General features: G+C 41.8%; 1 protein-coding gene across 2 annotated transcripts in view; it reads right to left on the bottom strand.

Annotated features, from left to right (window-relative positions):
* Positions 1–1,599: 1,599 nt before the first annotated feature.
* GLRA2 (glycine receptor alpha 2) overlaps positions 1,600–24,265 on the bottom strand; it is a 135,534-nt gene continuing 112,868 nt past the window's right edge. For both annotated transcript variants that reach the window (XM_075776055.1, XM_075776064.1), the window contains one exon: positions 1,600–3,111. In XM_075776055.1, coding sequence (XP_075632170.1) covers positions 2,833–3,111 — 279 coding nt within the window. In that variant the 3' untranslated portion in view covers positions 1,600–2,832. The remainder of the gene's footprint in view (positions 3,112–24,265) is intronic.

Genomic DNA, 24,265 nt, shown 5'->3' on the forward strand with positions numbered 1-24,265 from the left:
ACTCCCATGACTGGACCTAAGTTTATATACAAGGCAACAGCGGAACAATCTTCCCATGGATACTGCCAGCATACCACAAATCCAATCAGCAGAATATTTTAGCAAACTATTTAGTCAATGCTAATAGCCAAGCACTGCAAAGCATGCAGGTGAATTTGTAATGTGGATGCTGGAGGCACATGAGCTTCACCACAAAAAGGGACATACAAACATCCATCAGCTGAGAATAGTTTTGGGTTCCTATTGCAGAGGTCTGCGGTCATACGGGGGAGCTATGAGCAATGGGCTCTGACATTCATTAGCAACATGTCTGGGCACTGAGGATTAACAGTAATCCTAGCATTACACCTTCATGTAAAGCACAGTTTCTGGAATGAGGGGCTGGTACAAGTGAGCAGTGAACGTCTATGTACCAATGAAGGCTTCTAACTTCCCACACGAACGCAGCTTACAGCTGGGTATCCTCACCCCGCTGGAGCTTATGGGACAAGGAGTGCGCTGGGGTTTTCCTCTGCTACATTAGCCATTAATCAAATACTGTTCCACTTTAAAAAGGAATAAAAGCAAATCTTATACTGTAGAAGTTTCAAATATTGTGATATCTAAGTTTGAGTCAAAAGCTTATTTTGCAAAGCAAAATGATTTGGACAGTTGTCTTGAGTTCTTACTGGTCCCCCCTTCCAGGGCTGTTGGTCACGTCTGGATCATGGTCTGAAAGAGATGAAGATGACTGTTGCCAATTCCATCACAGGTGTAAGTGACAGGAGAGTCCACAGAGCTGAGAAAGGTATGGGTAGATAAAATGTACAACTGGCTTTTTACCATTAATTTATGTCACTGTTTGGGAATCAGATTTGTCAAGATCTCTGGATTCGCTCCCCAGTTCTGGGAGAGGAACAAAGTCTGGAAGTTACAGACAGCCGTGCGGAGAGGGATGGGGACACTGGCACACACAGACACACGCTCACAGACACACAAATACAGGCTTGACAAGTCCGCGGTACATGTATCCACAACCTCTCAGCAGGAGCGGGTCCAGCAGTCAAAGCGGACCATCTCACTAGGCCAGGGGAAAAAAATGTTTATGCTGAGAAGCCTCTCAAGGGAAAGGCAGTGAACTGGAGGCAATTTAATTTGCTTTTAAGCTGTCGGTCATTACGACGTCTACATGAAGCACCTGGTGTAGGCCATCTCAGCATGTCCTTCAGCTCACCAAGGTGGCGAAGCTGTAAGAAAGTCAGGAGAAAGTTTAGGATACCGCCAAGGTGGGCACTGCACGTGTGAAGCTGAGGTGTGCTTCTCGCCGTGCGTGGATGCTGTGAGCGGGGGGTGGTGTGCCTCCTCCCCCAGGCCTGGCTCCGCAAATGCAAATGTTCTGCAAATGCTCCTGTCACATCCCAGCCACATGTCTGACACAGTACTTGACATACTCCCAGGGGCTGCAGCAGCCCCTTTGCTTCAGGATAGATGATAGCAAAATTTGGCAGGGTAAGCCAGGTCAGCAGCACCCTCTTTCTGCTGTCAGAGTGGTGGAAGAGCTGGACCCTGGCACAAACAGCCCTGCTGCTGCAAATGAAGAAAAGAGTGAAGAAATGTTAGTACCACATTTAGCTTTATTGAAATTGAACAAATACCTTTTTTAATAAACTCTTTTACATTAAGTGTAAAATTTTAATGTTTGATTCATCTTATGGTACAGGTTATTTTCTTCTGTGTAAGCAAAAATACCATCTTTTTTTTTTTTTTTTTTTAATTTTTCTACTTTAAAACATGTAGCAAGGACTTGAATAACGCAGATCCGGCACCAAAAGGTAACAGGTTCTGAAAATCACAGTACAGTTTTAAAATTCTTAGGTTAATTAATGATATTTAAAATGATAGCCACTTTGAGTAAAGATATAAATTAGAGGTCTGTAAACAAGTTGTGTTTACCTATAGAGCTATTGATTGCAGCTACAATGAGAGCAGTAATAGAAACTCAATGCTAAACTGAGCTACACCTTTGAGGAAACAAGTTCTTACTAAGTAGTGTGGTACAGGGTAGCACAATAGGTAAAATACAGTTTGGCACCTCAAGTTGCATTTAAAATCAGGAGAAATAAAATTAAGTAAGTGCACTGTCTTCCAACAAAAATAAACCGGGCAGTTTCACTGTTTTTGGAGTGTCAACTATCAAATAAATCACACAACACACAAGTTCAACCCCAAAATTACAATTCTAGTAAAGCAAGATAATATTAAAATGCACACCCACAAGGATAGTAAAGTATAAATCTTTTTTTTTTCTTTTTTTTTTTTTTCCTCTCCCCTATCAGTAGAAATAATTTACAACCCACAAAAGGACTCCTTGATGAAACCACTAACTACAGACATGGTCATGGAATGTAGCTCAGTAGACTTGTTTCAAATAGAAAGGCAACATTATCCTGAAAAAGTTTGGTCCTCTTATAACTCACTGTACTGTAGCCACCACAGTCTCTTGGTAGATGTTTTAGGAGAATTGTTTGTTTTCTGATTCTCTTTTGTTTTGAAAGATAATATCGTCGTGATAAAGCTGGGTAAAATTTGGCCCCATTTACAGATGTCTGATCAATGCTGAATCTGGAAGAACAACACTGAGAGTACATAGGGGGAACCCTCATTGACTGGTCTCACGGCATATTTTTTCATGCAATCACTTTTCCTTCTATACTTCTTTTTGTCTTTGTTCATTTTTTCTTCAGTGTCTGGGCGGGGGAGGGGGAAAGAAACAGTCCAAATGACAGAAAGACATTTCACTGTTTATTTACATGTGTATCACTTTGGCTAAGAAGTCCTGGCAACCAGAGTTGCCTATTTCTTGTGAATGTCCTCATGCCGTATAATTTTGTATGTAATCCAGTAAAAGATGTTGAAAATGAGGAAGGCGAGTGGGAACGCAGCACGGGATATTGTATCAATTCTTTTTGCACGGTCAACAAACTTCTTTTTTATGGAATCTGAATCCTTTGGTGGTGCTGGAGGTGGGTTGGGTGGAGTAGCCTTGACTGCTGTGCCATCTTTGACTTGGAGGCAGTGACCCATGCCATAGCCACTGAAATTGAATCGACTGTCACGAGCAACTTCATCTTCCTGGGGGATAAAGAAGACAAATAAGACACACAATCAACTGTCTATCACGCACACCATATACTTGAGTAGTTGAGGTGCCCCCGTCCAAAGCACCTAAGCAAATTAACTTAGTCCAGGTTTCAAAGAGAAGCAAGCAATTAAAACTCACATAAAAAACCCCATGGAAATTAGGTGACTGCTAGTATTTGTGAATCAGAGCTTTAATTTTTCAAGCTATGACTAAATCAAGTGCCCCTGAGCAGCAGGCTCTATCCCAACCCCATAGGGAAGAGATCTGACTCCAACAGATCTCTCATCGGTCTCCTTGGGCTTGCTGTGGGGAAGAAACATGGCCATGTTGGCAGCAGAGAGTCTGCTCCAGCCAGGTTGAATTGAATGACCCAGAGGTCCAGGGGCCCAAGCTCATGGCAATGTGTATCCTTGGCTCAATCTAACTGCAGCCTCACACCTCCGTCTCCAAACAAGGATACAAGGGTAGATCATGGTCCCTCCTTGCTCACAGGAGTGATCTGACAATCAATATTTCAAAGTGCACTGGGCACTTGGATTTAGTGGGAACCGGGAGTTAGGTGCAATAGCACAAGCTAATATAGTACCATCTTGCAGAAATCCATTCTCTCTCTTGTCTGAGTGGGTAATATTTGTTTTTGGAGAGGTGAGTAACTACCACTGAACTTTATCACTATGATAACTGTGTGATGAAAGGTTTGTGGCTGTGCTGGTAAATTCTCATTGCCATTTCTCCTATCTGATAGCACAATAACACACAAGTTAACAGTTGCTGGCAGCCCTCCATGAAGGATTCAAAACCAGCAAACAAACAGCTCTATTCTTTTTCATTCCAGCAGGGATGAATTGTAGGTCCAGCATCTTGTCCTAGTTAAAGACCTTCTCTTCAATGGACAAATATTCCATTGTTGACTTAAAGTGACCACTTCTTGGGCTCACAAGGAGCCCACTCCCTCACAGGGAATACTCCCTCATATCTCTCACTAAACCACAGCTTTCTGATCTTAGCAGAGAATCAGAGACTGCAAGAAAAAAAATCTGAGCAGCAAGATATTGAATAAGGAGTACATTTGCTGAACTTGGGGGTGGGGAGGGAGGATAATTTACACCTATTCAGGATGTAAATCACTGCTCCTTCACAGAAGCACCTCTTTCAATAATTGCATTTTTCTCTCTCCCCAGCTCCAGCATTGGAATTGAATATATCACCAGACTTGCTCTCCTTACCTTGGAGCTGACACACAAACGTGAATAACCAGTAGTGTGATCCAAGGCTACCAAATGAGAAATAGTCAGTATGACTGCTTATGACATTGAGTGCTTGTGGAAGGAGGATGGGCAGTAAAGAGTGTTTTGGTGCCCCTGTCAATTCAGCCTGAGGACTATTCTACAGTGTACCTGTGAGCAGGTGGAAAATTACAGTATTGCAAGGCTGTTTGAACACTTATCCAGGGTTTATAGCCCTGTCATTTCAAAAGCTCACCATCATTAAGAAAAGAAGCATGGTCGTCTCCTTTTTCATTTTTATTTATTTACCATCTGCAATCCCTCTGTGAAAACTCTGAAATTCTGCTGTCCTAGTGATTATAAATATGTAAAGTATTTTAAAGATAAACCCACTGAGACCTATGTTCTGGATAGTCTTATAGGCAAGGCTTCTCTTGCATGACTTAATAACACCACAAAGTCTCCCAATAATAAAGGGAGCTGCCTTCCTCACAGTGCTTTCCCTTTTGCTGAGTTTGAAGGATAAAATGCATGCCTGGGACATGAGAGGTGATTAAAAAGGGTAACATATTTTCACCAGCTGTGTTGCCATATGTACTTCATTCATTTTTAAAAAATTTAATTTCTGTTACTCCGGAGGAATCTGTGGGAGGAAAAAAAAAATACTGAGCTCCACGCAGGACTTGGAGAGTCCTGACTTCCACTGCACCCTGCTGGGCTGCAGCTTTGTCATGTGGGGCTGAGCAATTCGTCTTCAGTGTCACAGTCCTGCTTTTGAGCTTACACTGTTGCAACTCCTGTGGGAAGTCACCTGAGATTAGGGACAGGGATGTTTAAATTGTATTTATTCAGCACCCAACCTTTAGCTGTGAGGAGCCGCTCATTTCCCAATGGGATTTAGAGCCCTGCTTTTTCCCCCCCAGACAGTTGGCTGTGCCACTTGTTTCTCACAAAACCCAGAGGGAAGTGTGCCCAGTCCCCATGCTAGTTTTTTATTTAGGACTGCAGTAGATGCTGATTTATCCTGGATAAAAGAGTCACAGCATTCACCTGGGGTATGAAGAACATGTGCTCGGTTTCCTTCTTTGCTTGAGCAGATTTGAATCTCCTTCTGCCTGATAAATCTCTGGATCAGTTTGTTACCTGCTCTCCCACATGGAGCTGTTTGCTGGTTGCAAAAAAGTATGTGTTTATGTAGCTTTTTTCCAACCTTTAAGAGAAAAACTCTTTTCAAAGACTAACTAATTAATTAAGAGAATGGCACTGTGTTTCTACCCTGCCACTTATTTCTATGTTTGTTATTACACTCTTACAAAAACTTAGCACCAGAGACACTTAAGCTGTAGCTGTTGTGATCATCCAAGCACCACTGGAAGCAAGCAAAGCCACAGTCCTTACAGCCCCACCTCTAGCCCTGGATGTGACCCAGGTCCGTGACCACCACGTGATTTTCAGCACTAAAATCCCCCAGGAGTCGAAGGCACTTTGCATTCTGGCACCTGCCTGTCCTCTGAGCGCTGCCAGCATCTGCAGTCTTACAGGCAAGACCTGACCCCATCAGAGCTCTCCCACCTGACCAGACTTCACCTGAAAGACCTCAGGGTGGTGACGTCTCTGCCCTTTACAATGAAATTGGCCAATAGCGTTGAGAATTAACAACAAAACCCTGCAGAGATCAAGACCCACATGTTTGTGCTAGGAGGATACTTTCCCCATGAGACTGCAGAGTCGGGCTTGTGTCCTGTTGGCCCCCTGAGCCCTTAAACTGGTTCCACCCAAAATGAAACAGTGGGGACAGAGAGACTTCCTCCCTGTTGCAAAGGGAGCCGGGGGTCAACCCAAGTGCTGGAACTGCATTATCCACACCGCTTGTGGGTTAGCTCACTCCGGCGTGGACCATGCCAACAAGCTTTCTCCCAGATGAACCTGCTCCACTGGGAACTAACGCTACACACTGTGGTCATGAACCATGTGGGGATAGCTGGCCTCGGGAATAATAAAATACCTGGTGTGATTTACTTTAGCAGTACAGATGTAGTAAAAAATCCTGTCTCTCAAACACCATAATCTTATAGCAAAACTACTATCTGACATTTCAGGTTATCTTCCAACATTCTGTTACATGTAAAGGATTTTGGGGAATAGTCATGGAGATAGAAGACCAAATTTATGTTCTTTGACAAAGGGAATTCTTTTTTTCTCATGTTGCGAAATGTGAGATGAAGAACTGACCTCAAGTGCCTTCCCTTAGCATAGTGGATATGTCTTCCTTTATCCTAGAGGCTTGGTGAACTACTTGGAAACCTACCTAGGGTACCTTCTAGTGGGGTTGCAGAGTGACTCTTCATTCTCAAAGTCATATTCAGTTCATACCATCTGACATAGCCTACCATGGAGAGCCTCATTTAAAGACAGTCTTCAATTTGTGCTGTTCACCAGCTTAGTCACTGGTAAAATAGTCCAAATGACTTGGCAAACATCTCTATAATTATTTAAATAAGATTACACATAAAACTTATTTACTTAAAACCAGAGAGGATCTGACTTCCTTAAATCTCAAGCTATTCATATTTTTACAGATTTTGAAACCAAAATCAAAGAGCAGCTGGAAGCCACTGGATATCAACTGGAGTGGCAGAATCCACAGCCATTGAAGTCATTGACTTTATCCTTCTAAAGGGTTGTGAAGTTAGTCTTGCATAATACATAGTCATAACTCAATCTGTCCTTAATAAAGACATAGGAAAAAGGGTCACAAACTAGGATGAGAAACAGAAAAAAAATGACTAGCAAGATGAAAGTGTTCTTTTGCTGGTTTCCTCTCAGATGTTCACACTCCTGAGTATTTTAGAAGAATTATCCTTTGAAAACTAATTACATTTCCTGAGATTTGGGCAAATACAGACACCTTTTCAACAGCATAAGTTTATCTGTATTATCTTATAGTGTCATAATGAACATGCTTAGGTGTTCACTTTTCATCAAACATGAATTACATTTTTTTCTCAATTTTTAATTTCCCTTCATGAATTTGGTAATTTTCTGTTCTTTACAAAGTAATGGCATTAGATTATCTTAGCTTTACAGTAGGCAACATGTAAATCAAGGGGGTTATCTTCCATCTTTATAAAGTTTTTATTTCTACTCCATCAGGTCTAGAATGTAATTCATACTACCAACTTCACACCAAAGCAATCAAGAATGGGAAAAAACAAAAAACAACTTAGAAAATCTAGTCCATTGTGCTGGTTTTGGCTGGGATAGAGTTAATTTTCTCCATAGTAGATGATAGTATGGGGCTGTGTTTTGGGTTTGTGCTGCAAACAGCGTTGCTAACACGGGGATGTTTTTGTTACTGCTGAGCAGTGCTCACACAGAGCCAAGATCTTTGCTGCTTCTCACACCACCCCACCAGTGAGGAGGCTGGGGGTGCACAAGGAGTTGGGAGGGGACACAGCTGGGACAGCTGACCCCAACTCACCAAAGGGATGTCCCATTTCATATGACATCATGCTCAGCTCATAAAGCTGGGGGAAGAAGAAGGAAGAGGGGGGACATTTTTGGAGTGATGGTATTTGTCTTCCCAAGTCCCCGTTAGGCATGATGGAGCCCTGCTTTCCTGGGGATGGCTGAACACCTGCCTGCCCATGGGAAGTGGGGAATGAATTCCTTGTCTTGCTTTGCTGGTGTGTGCGGCTTTTGCTTTACCTATTAAACTGTCTGTATCTCAACCCACGAGTTTTCTCACTTTTACTCTTCTGATTCTCTCCCCCATCCCACTGTGGGGGCAGCTGTGTGGGGCTGAGATGCTGACTTGGGTTAAACAACGGCATCCATTCAATGCCTTGCATGTACAGCTTTATGTACAATGCATTCTGAAGTGCTTTGTCCTGACCACTTTTAAATGCTTATCGTCAGCATTGACTCAGTTTTACCAATGAGGAAAATGAGAGAGAGGCTGCCTTCAAATAGTGTATTTAATTTACTCTCCTATGATGTGATTTATTCATTTAATTTTGCTACTCTTTCTCCAACATATGGTGGGCAAACGATTTAAAAGACTATCTGGTTTAATTAAATTTCAAGGACATAGGAGATTAATTTTAGGTATAGAGTAGAGAAAATTAGAGAAATTTTCCTTTTGGCATTCATAAGCACAAAGTTAGAAACCCACAATAAATTCAAACTTGAATGCAAAATGGAATCAATAAGAATTAGACACCAAAATAGCTTTGGGGACTTAATTCCTAAATCATCTTTATGATTTTGAGACACCTCCCATCTCTCAGTACTTCACATAACTCATGGTGTGGTTTTGCAAAGACAGTCATGCTCACATGGTTTCAGTTCTCAGGAGTCATTGAGTATCTGGATGAAGGTAGTTCAGCTGAGAAGCATGTTTGGACTTTCAAATCCATTCCCCATAGAAGGCTCTTACAAAGCTAAATTGTCAGGAGACGAGAGGGAAGGTCCTTTCACAGATTAACTGTTTAAAAGGCAGTAATGGAGTTTAGGAGTAAAAGATCGATTTTGTAACAGAGGGATTCGCTGAAGGGAATCCTCAAGAATCTGTGAGAGAACAAGTAACAAGGAAGAGATTTAGAAATGAGCTGGGACAAAGGTTCCCAAGGGAAGGTATGCAGGTGAAAGACTCTATTCAAAGTGGACAAATCTAAACCAGGCTTTCCAGAAGGATTTCTAAATGCTGAGTGACTAAGTAACAAAATGGCAGTAAATGAAATACAGGGTTGATTGATAAATGCAAGGTGAAGCACATTGCAAAAGATAACCCTAATTACACATAGACAATAATGGCCTCAAAATTGGTTCTTTCCTGGGTGGGAGTTTGGGGAATTACCACATAGATGATTCCAACAACATTAGTCCTCTACTAAGCAGCAGTCAGGCAACGGGGAAACAAAACAGAAAATATCATTCTGTCACATTATCCGCTCAGAGTGTGATCAGTTTTTGAACACAAGGAGCATTTCTGGTCACTCAAACTCAGTAAAGACATAGCAGAATCAGATAAAATACAAAGAGGAGCAGCAAGGATGATAAAAGACTTTCTGCATCAGGAGAAACAAAGTAGATTAGAACTCTTCATCTTAGAAAAGCTGTGTTTGGGGGAGAATATCACAGAGATCATAAAATCATGGTGAAAATTAATAGATGGAAGGAAAAACTGTAGGTTATATTTTGTGGGGGGGGTTGCTGTTGGGTTTGGGTTTTGGGTTTTGTTTGTTTGTTTGTTTTTTAATGCAGGAAATAGGATAAAATACAATAACACCATGAAGGGGAAAGGGAGAATTTATTTTTTTAAAAGGAAGTTGTCTTTCATTTATGTGTATAAAACATTGTGTGAGAACATTTCAGACAATGAAAATAGCACAATGGCAGACATTCATAGGTTCATGTGCACCTATTGAAAGTGCAACCTAGTTCATGCAAAAGTGCACCCTTGGTTGCTTATTTTCAGAAGACAGAAAAGTCCTTCTAGGTTTGTCTTGGAGCTTTTAAATACAATTTGTCTCAATATCCATGCCTGACTACTGCTTGGAGCAAGGATCCTGGAATAGAAGCCATTCATTCTCACCAAGTATGGCATGTCCTGTGGGAGTTTAGGTTTTCCACTGCTTGATAGTATCATAGAATCACAGAATCACAGAATGGTTTGGGTTGGAAGGGACCTCAAAGACCATCTAGTTCCAACCCCCCTCCCAGGGGCAGGGACACCCTCCACTAGACCAGGTTGCCCAAAGCCTCACATGCCAGGAGCTGGAGCCAATGTTGTAATGCCCTGCATTTCCCCTAGTTTTTAGTACTTTGAGTGTCATGTTTTTCTTTTCACACAGTTTTGCCTTCAGGCTAAATCCTGCTGAATCAAAAAGAGGTGACTCTTGCATAGCAAAGCTATGCGTTCCAGTTTCTTAGATGGATTAAAAGGGAAGACGGAGCAAGTTCTGGTGGCATTTGCTAATAAAGAGGTCACTAAGAAACTTCTCTGGTTTGTTCCACCCTGAAGAGCTCTGGATCTCAGCTCACCTACATCAGATGCCATTCCCACTCCTCCTTAATCCAGGCTTCAGAGGAGCAGAAGGTGACATAAAATTGTCACTTTCTCACCTCAATCCTGTCCGAAGTATAGATTAAACACTTCCCAGAATTTGGCCTAAGTATTGTTTTTCCTAAATATTCACCAAGATGTTTAATCAAACCAGAAGCAGTCTCTGACCAATCCTACTGCATGATGCTGCTCCTTCAGGACCCACAGTTCTGTGTGTGACAGTGCCATTCACCCCTTTTATACCTCTCAACACCAATTTTCCTGCTCACTGAGGTTTCTTTTTTCTCTCATTTGGACACTCTTGCTTTATAAAATCTAAGTAAAACAGACCTTGTATTATAGATAGCACCGACATTTTAATTAATGGAAGATAAATTGGTCATTGTTATCTTTGGCAAGGGTTTCCAATGGACAAATTTTGGCTTGTTTTAGAAAGCTGTGTTTAATAATACCTCCTATCTCTGATAAACAGCAGAAGATTCTCTGAAGCATGATTGATTTACTTACTCATTCTGTAAGAACAGCAAGTGAACTGTTGTTAATACAATAATGAAATGGTAGTTAATGTGGCTTTGCCCTCTTCGAGTAGGAATTGAACATTATCCAACTGAAAGAGTAACATAATTTAAACATGTTGTGGAACAAAAATATTTTCCTGCCTTGAAATAACTTCAAGTGGAATCTAAATTTTTCAAGGATTACTTTAATAATAAAGATTATACAGTCAGTAAGGGTGATCGGTTTGTTAAAAAAAAATCCTTTTTCTTTAGCAAAGCAAGATTTCCTTCTCTCAATTTTGCAAACACAGTTAATGTAATTTCCTTATTCAACTTCATGTTTTATATATAATATAATTAATATTTCAATTCTGGGGAAGAGAGGGAGAACCAGGTGATCTGCTATTTTGCAAAGCATCATAGATGTTATGATAGAGAGTTACAGCTCTTAAATAACAGCAGATCTATTGCGGACACACTGTCTTGGTTTCCCTTTGTTTTAAATGAAAATAATGCCTTAAAATATCCAGACACGGTGATCTGTGAGTGTCTTACAGACATAATTTGCCTGGATATTAAATCCTCTCAGGACAGTGAAGTCTGGAGACTTGACTGCTCTTGAATAACTCTTCTACCAGTCTCTCTCTGATGAAAGCAGAGGTTGGCCAGTTTATCAGTGGGAACGGCACATTAGTCTGTTTTACATCAGACAAATACATGTTAATGACCTAGATTTGAAGAATAATCTGCTCTGACCAGAAATCTGTCGGATACAGGGCAACTAACTTCTGTTCATGCTGTCTGCATGCAAGGCTGATCAAACTGCAAAGCTAGTGTTTAAATATGCGACTATTTCAGCTAGAACGTGGAATAGCGGTTAATGGGCACATCAAAGCAAAATAATGTAAAGCAAGACTATATTTGCTAAAATTTTACAATCTCAAAAACCTAAAACACCAAGGGAAACATACTTAAAATTTACCTTTCCTGCTTTCTTTTGCTTTCTGCAAAACATCTGAGGTGAGATGAGATGAGACGGGGCACAAGCAGGCTCTCTCACCTGCCTGCTGTTGGCAGCGTTCAAGCCCCAGCCTCAGACTTCAGCGTTCTCCTGCCCTGAAACCTGCTGCAGGACCAACAGCGCCCAGCAAGTCCCGTCCCAGGACAAGGGTGCGTGGTGTCCCCTGGCTGTCTGACAGCCTTGGGGAAGGTGCCACTGCAGCACCCAGGGCACCCAAGCTCACAGCCTCCAGTCATGGATGGGGATTTCTGAGTGCCTGCCTCCCCAGGGTTTCTTCTGTCAGGTTCTCTGGCACTTTTCTCCAAGCAGATTTAAATATTTTTTGGGAAGATGGGTTTTATTGCACCTTCAGGAAATTTCTCACTGGCCTCTGCCTTGGCTGTAGATAACTTTGTTAGAGCACCCCATGCCCTGACTGTAGCGTTTTAGAGTACCTCATTTGTCAAACAGTCAAAATTAAAAAAAAAAGAAAAAAAAAGAAAAAAGTATATATCTGCATACGGGGCCCATAAACGACACTCATGATTTGATTCATGCAGATTACCCTCGAGAACAATGTATTACTGGGGATTTTTTCAGGCTCAGGTTTTGTTTCCCTCAGCTCCCCCAGTTTTCAGGGCTGATCTGCAGCCCACTCAGTGGCAGGCTGGGGACAGCAGACGCCGTCCTCCCTGCCTGGGCCAGGGCTGGGGATAATGCGCTGGGACCTGTGGCATCTGTGTTCCCTTGCTGAGCACTGGCTGTCTCCCACTCGGTGCAGAGAAGGGGAAGGGAAAGGAAGAGGCTTTTTTCCTCTCTGTTGGTGGATTCTCTCCTTCAAGACATTTGCTACAATGAACACCCAGAACAAACCCCAACAAGTGCACATGGAGATTACCAGAGCTTGCTCAGACATTCATGCATTTAATTTATGCAAATACTGCACAAAACAAATTAAATATTGCAAATTATATTAATAATTTACATTGTGTAGCTAAAAATAGTCAAGAATATCTGAATAATCTTAAAGTGCTCACATACAAATTTTATAAGTTTTGTGTGGGTTGTTTTTTTCCTGAGGAGACAAGCCAACTGATAAATAAACGCCTTCCTTTTCCAGTTATCAGTTCTTAATATTAGACTTCCAATACATAATGTTTTGGGATGGGTTTTCTTTTCTTATCTTCTATTACACAAATTATCCTTTCTGGCTTTGCATATCATTTAGTTCTTGTTGTTAACCAAAGTCTCAGTCTGGATTTCTATAGCTGTTTTTACATAGCTCTGAAGCATGATTGGGTTAAACAAAGTATTTGCCAGCTATCTACACTTCAAAGTTGTTTATAAAATTAAATTCTTGTATCTTAGAAACATTTTGACTGTTTGAATGTATTTGAAATTTACTACACAAATAGACTTCTCTATTTTCATTTTGATTTGATTCTATGAGGGCTGCTTTATAAAACTCTGATTTTATTTATTTGCAGAAAAATAAACATTCATCATGAGGTGAAAAGCAATCGCATTCAATGCTATAGCAACTTGATAGTGCAATCTTTACACGGAATTGTTGGGGGTTTTTTTTCCCATCTGGTAAGTCATAAATCCACAAATCCTACAAGGTCATTGAAAGTATGCATACAATGGAAATGAAGTAAGGTTTCATTAAAAATGGATTTGATATAGTTTTTCTTTTACTGTACCATCTCACACACATACATATAAGTATACACACTTACTCAGTCTGTATGCACCCACACATGTAGATATGTGTACATACTTTTAGATGTGGGCATCTACTTAATGTAGTCATCTAATGCCTTTTTATTTCCTAAAGGCATTTGTTAGTGGGAAAGTCCACATAGTGAGAATTTTGTATTCCAGCTGAAGGCTAGGAGCTCTCTCCAGAGGCTTATCAAACTGCAAACTCCATTTTGAATAACTTCTCAAAATGCTAACTTTTCTGCTACCTTTTCCCCTTGAGATGGAAGGTGGTTCTGAGGAGCCGGGATGCAGAATACACGGCAAAGATCATTAAACCTTCCCAATCCTCTCTGCCCATGAATAGGCTCTGTGATGGGATGCTGGCACTTCTCCAGGAGGACCATCTGCCCAGGCCAGTAGCTAAGCAACAGATCGCCTGGTGATGGACTTTTATTACTTGGCAAAACTGATTCATGGATAACCTGAAACCTTATGACCTTTAATACTATATAAGAAAAGTCAGTACTGAGAGGTACAGGCAGATGAAATGCAGAAGCATGGCTATAGCAATGGAAGAGGTATTCTTCGGAGAGCATGTCAGACGTTTATCTGAACTCAAGTTTTGCTCAAGAATATCAAGGAAAAAAGGAGAAGAAATGTCCGATTAATTTATCCAGAGGAGAGGGCGCAAGAACACCACCAAAATGAAGGGTTGCTATGTCAGCAGCCTTCCTGAAATGTGCATGTTGTATGTTTCGTCTTCTATGTGTCCTGGTATAATTCTAAATCAGTGTTTGCAGTGCTGGAGCTCTGGAGAACATGTCATTGGGTATACTGAAGAGGTCAGGACTCACTCCGAGGGCCTACGACCACCTGACCTTGAGGTCCTACTTTGGAGAGGGGATAACACATGGGAAAGGATCGTATATGCCTGCAGCATGGGGGTTGGAACTAGATGATCTTTAAGGTCCCTTCCAACCCAAACCATTCTATGATTCTATGATTCTATGAAGACAGAGAATGAAGCAGTGCAGGAGCCCCCCAAGACAAAGTGAGACCCAGCAGCACAGATTTCTACCTCACTGGACATCCAACAGCCTCATGAGTACCAGGCAGGAGCACTCTACCAGATCAGACAAGATGATGGGTTTGGGGGCAGCCTAAATACTGCACGATAGGATATCATACACACTGTGCATTTATAATGAGTGGGCAATAACCTTATTTGTTTGTCCTCTGAGCTGGAAACATCAACAGGTCTTAAAAACACTTGCAAAACACAGGTGTCCTGGTTTTGGCTGAGAGTTAATTTTCTTTCTAGTAGCCAGTATAATCTGTGTTTTGGATTTAGGATGAGAATCATGATGATGATAACACACTGATGTGTTTAGTTGTTGCTGGGTGGTTGTAGTGCCTACACTAAGTGAAGGACTTTTCAGCTTCTCACACCCTGCCAGGTGCAGCAGAAGTGGGGAGAGCACAGCCAGGACAGCTGACCCAGGCTGGCCACAGGGATATTCCCTGCCTTATAGTGTCATGCTCCCTATAGAACTGGGAAAGTGAGCTGGGAGGCAGATTTGCTGCTTGGAAACAGACTGGGCATCAGGTTTTGGGGTTTTTTTCCTTCCACATGTGGTGAGAAATTGCATTTGTGCATTACTTGTTATTGTTATCATTATCACTATCTTCCTTTGTCATCCTATTAAACTGTCTTTATCTCAACCCACAACTTTTTTTCTATTCTTCCCATCTCCTTGTAGGGGGAGAGGTGAGTGAGCAGCTGTGTGGGACTTAGTTACTGGCTGGGGTTACACCACGACAACAGGCAAATTGATTAAGGAAATGGTATTCAATACCTACTCTTAGTCCTTTTGCTTCTCTGTCTCCTTCCTTCTCCACCTATGTCTTCTCTTCTTGACTCCTTTTCTACTTTTTTCTACCACACATTTTGCCTCACTGGTTCCCAGTTCTGCTCTTGCCTATCTCCTCTTTCATGCTTTCATGCTCACATTCTAAATATGTGAACTCCACCTTCTGCTTGCAGAATTAATTTCCTTCCTCAACCCCTATCTGCTCTTGCCCCTTTCTGCTGCTTGTGACTAAATTGTCTTCCTCCAACAAACAGACAAATCATAAAAGTAGAGCTCCACCTTGCCAAGACAGAACACTCTCTCTGAACTAAGAGCTGTTATTCTACCTTTTAAGAATAACCAGGAAATAGTTGGTTTTTTTTTTTTAAATGAAAACCTTCAACTTTTGGATATCCACACAGATCCTAATTGTTCAAAGACTTTCCAGTACCACAAAGCATTTTAAAATGTATTGCTTCTCATTTGCACTACTGTTAGGACATACAGCATGCCCCAGAAAACTGAAGATCAGCACCGGCATTGGCCCATGGAGCAGTCTGTGCCTTTGTTCGGGCTGCCCGGAACCTGCATCATGAACCATTTGGAGGATTTGGAAAATAAACACAATGAGCGCTGCAAAACCAGCAAATCAGATTTCATTTTTATTCTAAGTTTAAAGCTCAGCAAAAAGAGTTGTTGTATGTGCATAGTACATGTTGTTCTAGTCTACTGAAAACTGAGTAATGTGGTAGTATATGCAAATAGTAATAGATGAAGGATTTGTCATGCTCTGGAACACTCCAATGACATGTCCAATCACAGCAGTACCATCTGCTTTTCCTTATATGTGCTAAATTTATAACACTCTGTTCATTTCTATATTAGTTGACACACCACCTTCAGGAAATTATACTTAACAGATAAGCAATATTTGGGATTTGTGACTTATCTTTAGCAAACAGTTAGTAAATGTCTCTCCAATTACTCTCAACTCTCTTCTTAGAGAAAGGAATTTAGAAATCAATAACATTGATTATGTTCTCTTTTTTATCTCTGACGGAATGGCAGTGACTTGCAATTCAGATGTTATTTCCCTAAGTTTCTGGTCATGCTAGAATTTTGACAGACCCAGAGGTGATCAGACTTTCCCCTGGAGCTTGGACACCAGTAAAACACAAAACGCCTGATATTGTACAGCTAAATTAAAACGAACCCCTTCTGTATGGAGTAGTAATTTTGCCAGATTGACAACCATACCTTCCCTTCAGGTGGTGTTCAATTTGACGTTACAGAGAATACCACCTTACTGAGCAGCGCTGTAAACAAACCTACAAAACACATGGATACGTTCTGCCTGTAATTTGGAAAGAAAACAAAAGTAATGGAAGAAGACCCATGGAGTCTGCACAATATTGGTAATATCCCCCTCTTCATGCTTGCTCACTGACACTCTGAAGCACAGGAAGACAGAAGACCAGGCAAGGAAAGGCTCCTTTCGATGGCCATCTGGGGTTTCTATGAGTCTCTTGCCCTGTTGGCTTCGTGGCTGAATGGTTTACTGATGATCCCGGAGCTCATTTGCAGTGTCTCTGCATGATGCTGCGCTGAATGATTTCTCCCCACAGGATGAAAGGCTGAGTTATCCATTCTTTGGGTCTGAGGGGAGCAGGTATTTCAAAGCGCAAGACCATTGAACCATCACCTGAGGGGACAGCTGTCTAGAGGATATTTTAAATGTGTTTGACACATTTAAATAGATGGTTTCAGCTTGCCAGTCCAGTCTTGGAATGGCTCCTAAAATAAACGTCAATATAAAGAATAAGGCAATTTGTTTCAGATGATTAAGAGGACCTGGCTCATATATCCAAGGTGTGACAATTCCAATCACATCTTCATTTCAATTTACAGGAAAGAAATAAACTAGGCTTCATTATTGTTCATACTGCTGGTGCTATACATTTAACATGATAATCTACAGTATTAGTCAGTAAATTGACTCACTGGACTGCCCTTGATCATGTGCTCCATTTTCTGCTCAGCAGGGCCCTCTCTAACAGCTATATATAACCAAGGACAAAAAAAAAAAAAAAGACAATTCTCTGTTAGATCATTACAAGATGATGTTGCGTTCAGTTTTCCTGTTGCTTCAAAGGTTATAAATGATGTGATCTTTTTACCATCACAGATAATATATGGCTGCTGTTTGTCTGACTTGTCAACTCCTCACACAGAAATCCAATACTCCCCACTTGTCACATATTCATTTCAGATGTGTGTTCTCTGGCAGGGTCCAAAATGAAACAGTCATTGTATTCCTATCTGCCAGTTTTCAAGTCTTGCCTTGTGTGGTCCGTCCTTGTCAAACCACAGTTGTCACGTTAGCAACCCACATGAGTACTTGCAGCAAACGTTAAACTCTCCTGATCATAATTAAAATTCTGCATGCTTTTCTATTAAATAAAGAAAATCATCATGCATCTTAATCCATAGCTCTGCTCTTCTGCCACTGTTTTTTAAATGTCTGATTACTGAGCTAATTGCTCAGGCAGGTTGTTTTTAGACTGCATCATGCATTTATGGGTTTTTTATCACTGTCAAAATAGGTATTGGATTAATCCTGGCTCCTCATCTATGTGTTGAAAAATGGTTTCCTCTGTCCAGACAGAAGTTAAAGTTAGGAGTAACCTCTAAAAGGGGCTATGGGGTGAAGGGCAGTTCTCAGTGCTAAGAAAGGATGAGAGCACAGACTCAGAAAGCAGACAGCTCAGTAGGAGATTGGCATGAATTAAAAATACAAACTTGGGTAGCTGTGTTTCAGCAGCATGTCTGCAGCTTTAACCTGTGCTGCTGCAGAAGGAAGGGGAACCAAAGAGCCTTAGGATACAAAGAACCTATTCCTATTCCTGTCCAGAAGGGTAAATAATTGTTCAGAGACTTTTTTACTGACCTTTGTTCCAGGAGTACTTGCAAGTCAAGGAGAATTACAGGGTGTGAATCAGAAATACTCAACTGAGGGTCAGCACATCCACAAAGAGATGTAATTCAGTTCACAGTTTCCCTGAGGAACAATCCCTCACAAATCTCTCTTAAACTCACTCCTGATACGTTAGGCACATTACAGAAGAAACTGTTTAAGAGCAGTGATTAATATTTTCAGCAACTGTAAATCTCCCAGCGTACTGCCTGCTGCCAGCTCTGCCAGCTGGCTCTCAAGGGCTCTTCTGGTCCTGTTCCCTGCCATCCTACAATTCTGTGTTTGTAGTTTGAAGAACAAAATAGAAATCAATAACAGTCCAGGCCAAACAGCTTTCTCTACCTTGTAATGCTTTAAACATGCAAAGAGGCTGAAGTCTAAGCCTCTTTGCTTCGAAGCTTCAAAAGCTGCTGTCAGAAAAGATCTCCAGATTCATGTGAATTTGGTACCAATTCCTAAGACATCTTCACTTTGATATGGAAGGCAAGAGGAGAGGACTTGTGGGAAAAGAAAGGTCAAAACTCACATCCCACCATGACACGATGATTAGCCTTCAGGCACCCCTGTACCCCTGGGGTACAGCGCTTTGGGAATGCAGGCATCTACCTCGGGCTAAGGCAGCCTGTGGCTCGCACAAGGGATAAGTTATGGTACGCCCCCTAAAATACCCTTCTGTGTCCCCTCAGATGAATAAGACCTCACTGCAGGAGAACTAGGTACTTGTTTCATAGCTGAAGGAGGTAAATATGTGGCTGTCTTGTGAGAGTCAGGTTGGGCTGCAAGGAACATATAGCAGTGACAGAAAAAAAGTGAGACTCTAAGAACACTGGCTGGGATGTCACATGCAATAAAACCATCTATTAGACTCACGTGAGGTTTCAAAAACATTCAGAAAATAACAGCTATTCAGTTCAAATACACTGTCTGATGAAAAAAATCTGTTGTCATGATATAAGTCTGATATTCAACACCATCTATGCAAATATCCACAAGATAATTCACCAAACAACAGGAAAAGTAGTAATAGAACAAAGAAGTGTTACAAAACCATCAGTCTTTGTGCATCAAAAAGCAAAATTCAAATAGATTATTTTTATAACAGAATAACACAGTATAAGCCACAAAGGAAAGTAAGCAAAGATCAAAGAGCAAATAAGAGACAGACAACACAAACAGGCATCCCCAGTATATAGAAGTAATAGAAGAACAGGAGCATACAGCACCAGAGCAGCTTAAAAGAGCTGTCGTGTATTTGGGGAAAAACATCTTTTGTGCAAACTTGAAAAAAAAAAAACAAAAACAAGTATTTACAGCTAGGGAGGAAGACAACATTTTCTGTACCTGCAAAAAGCTACCCTCTCTGGACTTTTTATTGCTCTTTCTTCACACTCGTGTTTGGTGAAAAAGCTTAGTTTATATCTCCACTGCATGAACATCCAGCACAGGTAACAGTAAGGGTAGAATAATAAAAGACCAACCCATTAGCAAAAAATACAGAACTGAGTTGTAGTTCATGACAGACAATTCTAGGACATCTCCAAAATAAGGAACAAAATGGCAGCGCTTAAAAACATTTAAAAAAAGAACTGCAACAGCAGCTAATCAATTGCTTTTATGTAAGATCTGAAGTTGATGTGAAGGTGAAGATTTGGAACAGCAGCACTGACTTAGTGTTTCATGATTTTTTTTTTTTTAATTATGGGAGCAAATAATCATGTTTTCTCCCATTGTTTTTGCTTCCTTGCTTGCATGGGCTAAATACCACCAGTAGCCCCCCAACCATCATCTGAGAAATCTGAAATGGCAGGATGAAGCTGACTTACGCTAAATCCTTAAATATGCTAAATTTGTTTCTGCACTTGTTCATGTAATTGTACCAACCGAAATACCTCAGATCAGGAAACAAAACTAGCGTAACTAGCTCTCATCCTTTGTCTTTCAACCCTGCTCTCCTTGCAGGCACAGTCACTGAATTCATATTTATTCACTACAAATATCGACTGAACTCTGCGAATATGCATTATAATTTGCAAAACCATTAGTCATCCTGTTTGCTTTCACCTAATACACAGCTTGGGTTATTTCTATCTCTTGATTAACCTCACACAAGATCTTCCTCCACTTCCAGCAGCCTTTCACTCCCGAAGTGCACTCCTGGCAGCTCCAGTGGCCATAGGTACTCCTAGTCCCACAAGTGCTGAGGATCTAATACAGACAACTCATAGCAAGATTAAGAACAGTGTTTTAATAATTTATAAATCATCACATTGAACTGACTGGTCTAAAAATAAATAGTTAAGGATACTCATCACAAAAATACCACCTCTGGCTTAGAAAGTCCTTGAGCTGCAAAGTCCTGGAGCCCAGGAGGATGTGTTGAGGTCATACTGCTGTCACAGAGAGCTTCCTGTGCTAGGCAGAGCCCTGGCCTAACACAGGACAGCCTTCTTGGGGTTTATCATCTCCAGATGGAGCTTCCCACAGTGAAGAGATGCAGCCGGTTGCTGAACAGCTGTCCCATGAATTTCAAAGCTACACTGGCTATTTAACTTCTAAGTTTGAATAATGACCAGAAGAAATGTTCCTACCAAGTACCTTTGCCTTCTGGCTATAATGAAGCATGTTTAGCTTAAACACATGATGAGTTCATTTTGCCTAAGATGTAAACCTGTAAAGAAGAATCGAAATCCGATATTATACTTTTCTCTAGGCATAACCAAAACAATTGTTTACAAGCATTTTTAAAAAAATCTGTAATAAGGAGCTATTATTTCAGATAGGAATCCAGTTTTATGGGCTGTGTGATAGAAATTTGACTATTGCTAGGTAGAAAGGTTAAGTTGAAAACAAATGCTACAGGAAGAACACATTGACTAGACTTAAAAGCCAAAAAATACATTTGCAAACTGGGTTGGAAGAGCAACTAAGCTCACACTTGGTAGGTAAGGGTTGAAAAGAAGTTAAAAAAAAACCTATGTAGAACAATAATTTTTAAGGTAGCAGATAAATCAGGAAACAACTAATCCTCTTTAGTTGCTAGGGAAATCATTAATAGAAATATTGGTGAGGCTACCTGGAATGAGAAGCATGATTCCCAAACATAAGAGGCTCAGAGCGAGTACTGGAACTAATAATTCAGAAAAGCTGAAGCCAAGACATGGCAGGACATGCCAGCGTATGAGAGCCTGGGGGAAACTGGCAATTAGTAGGTAGACAAGCATAAAAGAAATCCAGTGACCTATGTCTGAAATACAGTGTAAAGATAATGTAAGGAGAACAGTAGTAGGGAGAATAATGTAGGGAGAATAATAACCTCTAGAGGGTGGAAGCAATAGCAGGTATCCTGGGAGGAATACAGAGAAATTGTCCAAGCAGACAGGGATCAGGTTAGGAAAGCTAAAGCCCTGGTAGAATTAAATGTGGCCATGGACATCAAGGGCATCTATAGTTAGGTCAGTGATAAAAGGAAGACTAGGAAAAATGTGGGCGCTCTCTAGAAGGAAATGGGAGACCTTATTACCCGGGATACGGAGAAGGCTGAAGTACTCAATGACTTTTTTGCCTCGGTCTTCACTGACAAGTGCTCTACCACACCGCCCAAGTCACAGAAGGCCCAGGCAGGGACTGGGAAAATGAAGAACCACCCACTGTAGGAGAATCATAGAATCATAGAATTATTTTGGTTGGAAAAGACCTTTAAGATCATCACTTCCAACCATTAACCTAGCACTGCCAAGTCTACCACTAAACCATGTCCCTAAGCACCACATCTATGTGTCTTTTAAATACCTCCAGGGACGGTGACTCAACCACTTCCCTGGGCACTCTGTTCCAGCACTTGACAACCCTTTCGGTGAAGAAATTTTTCCTAATATCCAGTCTAAACTTCCCCTGGCACTTGGGAAAAGAGACCAACACCCACATGGCTACAACTTCCTTTCAGGTAGTTGTAGAGAGCAATAGGTCTCCCCTCAGCCTCCTTTTCTCCAGGCTAAACAGCCTCGGTTCCCTCAACAGCTCCTCATAAGTCTTGTGCTCTAGACCTTTCACCAGCTTCGTCGCCCTTCTTTGGACACGCTCCAGCACCTCGTTGTCTTTCTTGTAGTGAGCTGCCAAAGCTGAACACAGCACTCGAGGTGCGGCCTCACCAGCGCCGAGTACAGGGGGACGATCACTTCCTTAGTCCTGCTGACCTGGAGAAGATCAGGTTTGAGATCATCTAAGAAACGTGAAGGTGTGCAAGTCCATGAGACCTGATGAGATGCATCCTCAGGTCCTGAGGGAACAGGTGAATGAAGTTGCTAAGCCACTATCCATCATGTTTGAAAAGTCATTGCAGTCCGGTGAAGTTCCCACTAACTGGAAAAGGGGAAACATAACCTCCATTTTTAAAAAAGGAAAAAAGGAAGACCCAGGGAACTACATGCCGGTCAGTCTCACCTCTGTGCCCAGAAAGATCATGGAGCAAATCCTCCTGGAAACTGTGCTAAGGCACACAGAAAATAAGGAGTCAATTGGTGACAACCAACATGGCTTCATTATAGGGCCAATCGTGCCTGACAAATTTGGTAGCCTTCTATGATGGGGTTACAGTGTTGATGGATAAGGGAAGAGCAACTGATGTCATCTACCTGGATTTGAGCAAAGGATTTGACACTGTCCCACATGACATCCTTTTCTTTAAATTGGAGAGACATGGATTTGACAGAAGGATGGATAAGAAATTGGCTGGATGGTCACACTCAGATTTGCTGTCAACAGCTCAATGTCCAAGTGGAGATCAGTAGACGAGTGGTGTTCCTCAGGAATCGCTACTGGGATTGGTGCTGTTTAACATCTTTGTTGGCGACATGGACAGTGGGATTGAGAGCACCCACCCTCAGAAAGTTTGCTGAAGACACTAAACTCTGTGGTGTGGTCAACACACCGGAGGGAAGGGATGCCATGCAGAGGGACCTTGACAGGCTGGAGAGGTGAGCCCGTGTGAACCTCATGAGGTTCAACAAGGCCAAGTGCAAAGTCCTGCACATGGTCCAGGGCAATCCTGAGCACAACTACAGGCTGGGCAGAGAATGGATTGAAAGCAGCCCTGAGGAGGAGGACTTAGGGGTGTTGGTTGATGAAAAGCTCAACAGGAGCAAGCAATGTGCACTCGCAGCCCAGAAAGCCAACCGTGTCCTGGGCTGCATCAAAAGAAGTGTGACTAGCAGGTCTAGGGAAGTACTGTGTCCAGCTCTGGGGGCCCCAGTACAAGAGAGACATGGAGCTGTTGGAGTGAGTCCAGAGGAGGGCCACAAAGATGATCAGAGGGCTGGAGCACCTCTCCTAATGAAGACAGGCTAAGAGAGCTGGGGTTCTTCAGCCTGGAGAAGAAAAGGCTCCAGGGAGACCTTATAGCAGCCTTACAGTACCTTAAGGGGGCCTACAGGAAAGCTGGAGAGGGACTGCTTACAAGGGCATGAAGTGATAGGACAAGGGGTAATGGCCTTAAGCTGAAGGAGGGTCGATTTAGATTATGTATTAGGGAAAAATTCTTCACTGTGAGGGTGGTGAGGCACTGGAACAGGTTGCCCAGAGAAGCTGTGGATGCCCCCTCCCTGGAAGTGTTCAAGGCCAGGTTGGATGGGGCTTTGGGCAACGTGGTCTAGTGGAGGGTGTCCCTGCCCATGGCTGGGGGGTTGGATTCCATCATTCTACGAATATCTAAAATATGTTATGCCTCCTCTTCTTTTTCATATGACACACACACACATGTACATGCACAAATACCCAAGGAGGGACCTGTCTGATGGAAGATTATCTGACATTATGGTCTAATAAGGAAAC

Source organism: Balearica regulorum, chromosome 1, assembly GCF_011004875.1.
Source record: "Balearica regulorum gibbericeps isolate bBalReg1 chromosome 1, bBalReg1.pri, whole genome shotgun sequence".
In the NCBI taxonomy this organism is placed as follows: domain Eukaryota; kingdom Metazoa; phylum Chordata; class Aves; order Gruiformes; family Gruidae; genus Balearica; species Balearica regulorum.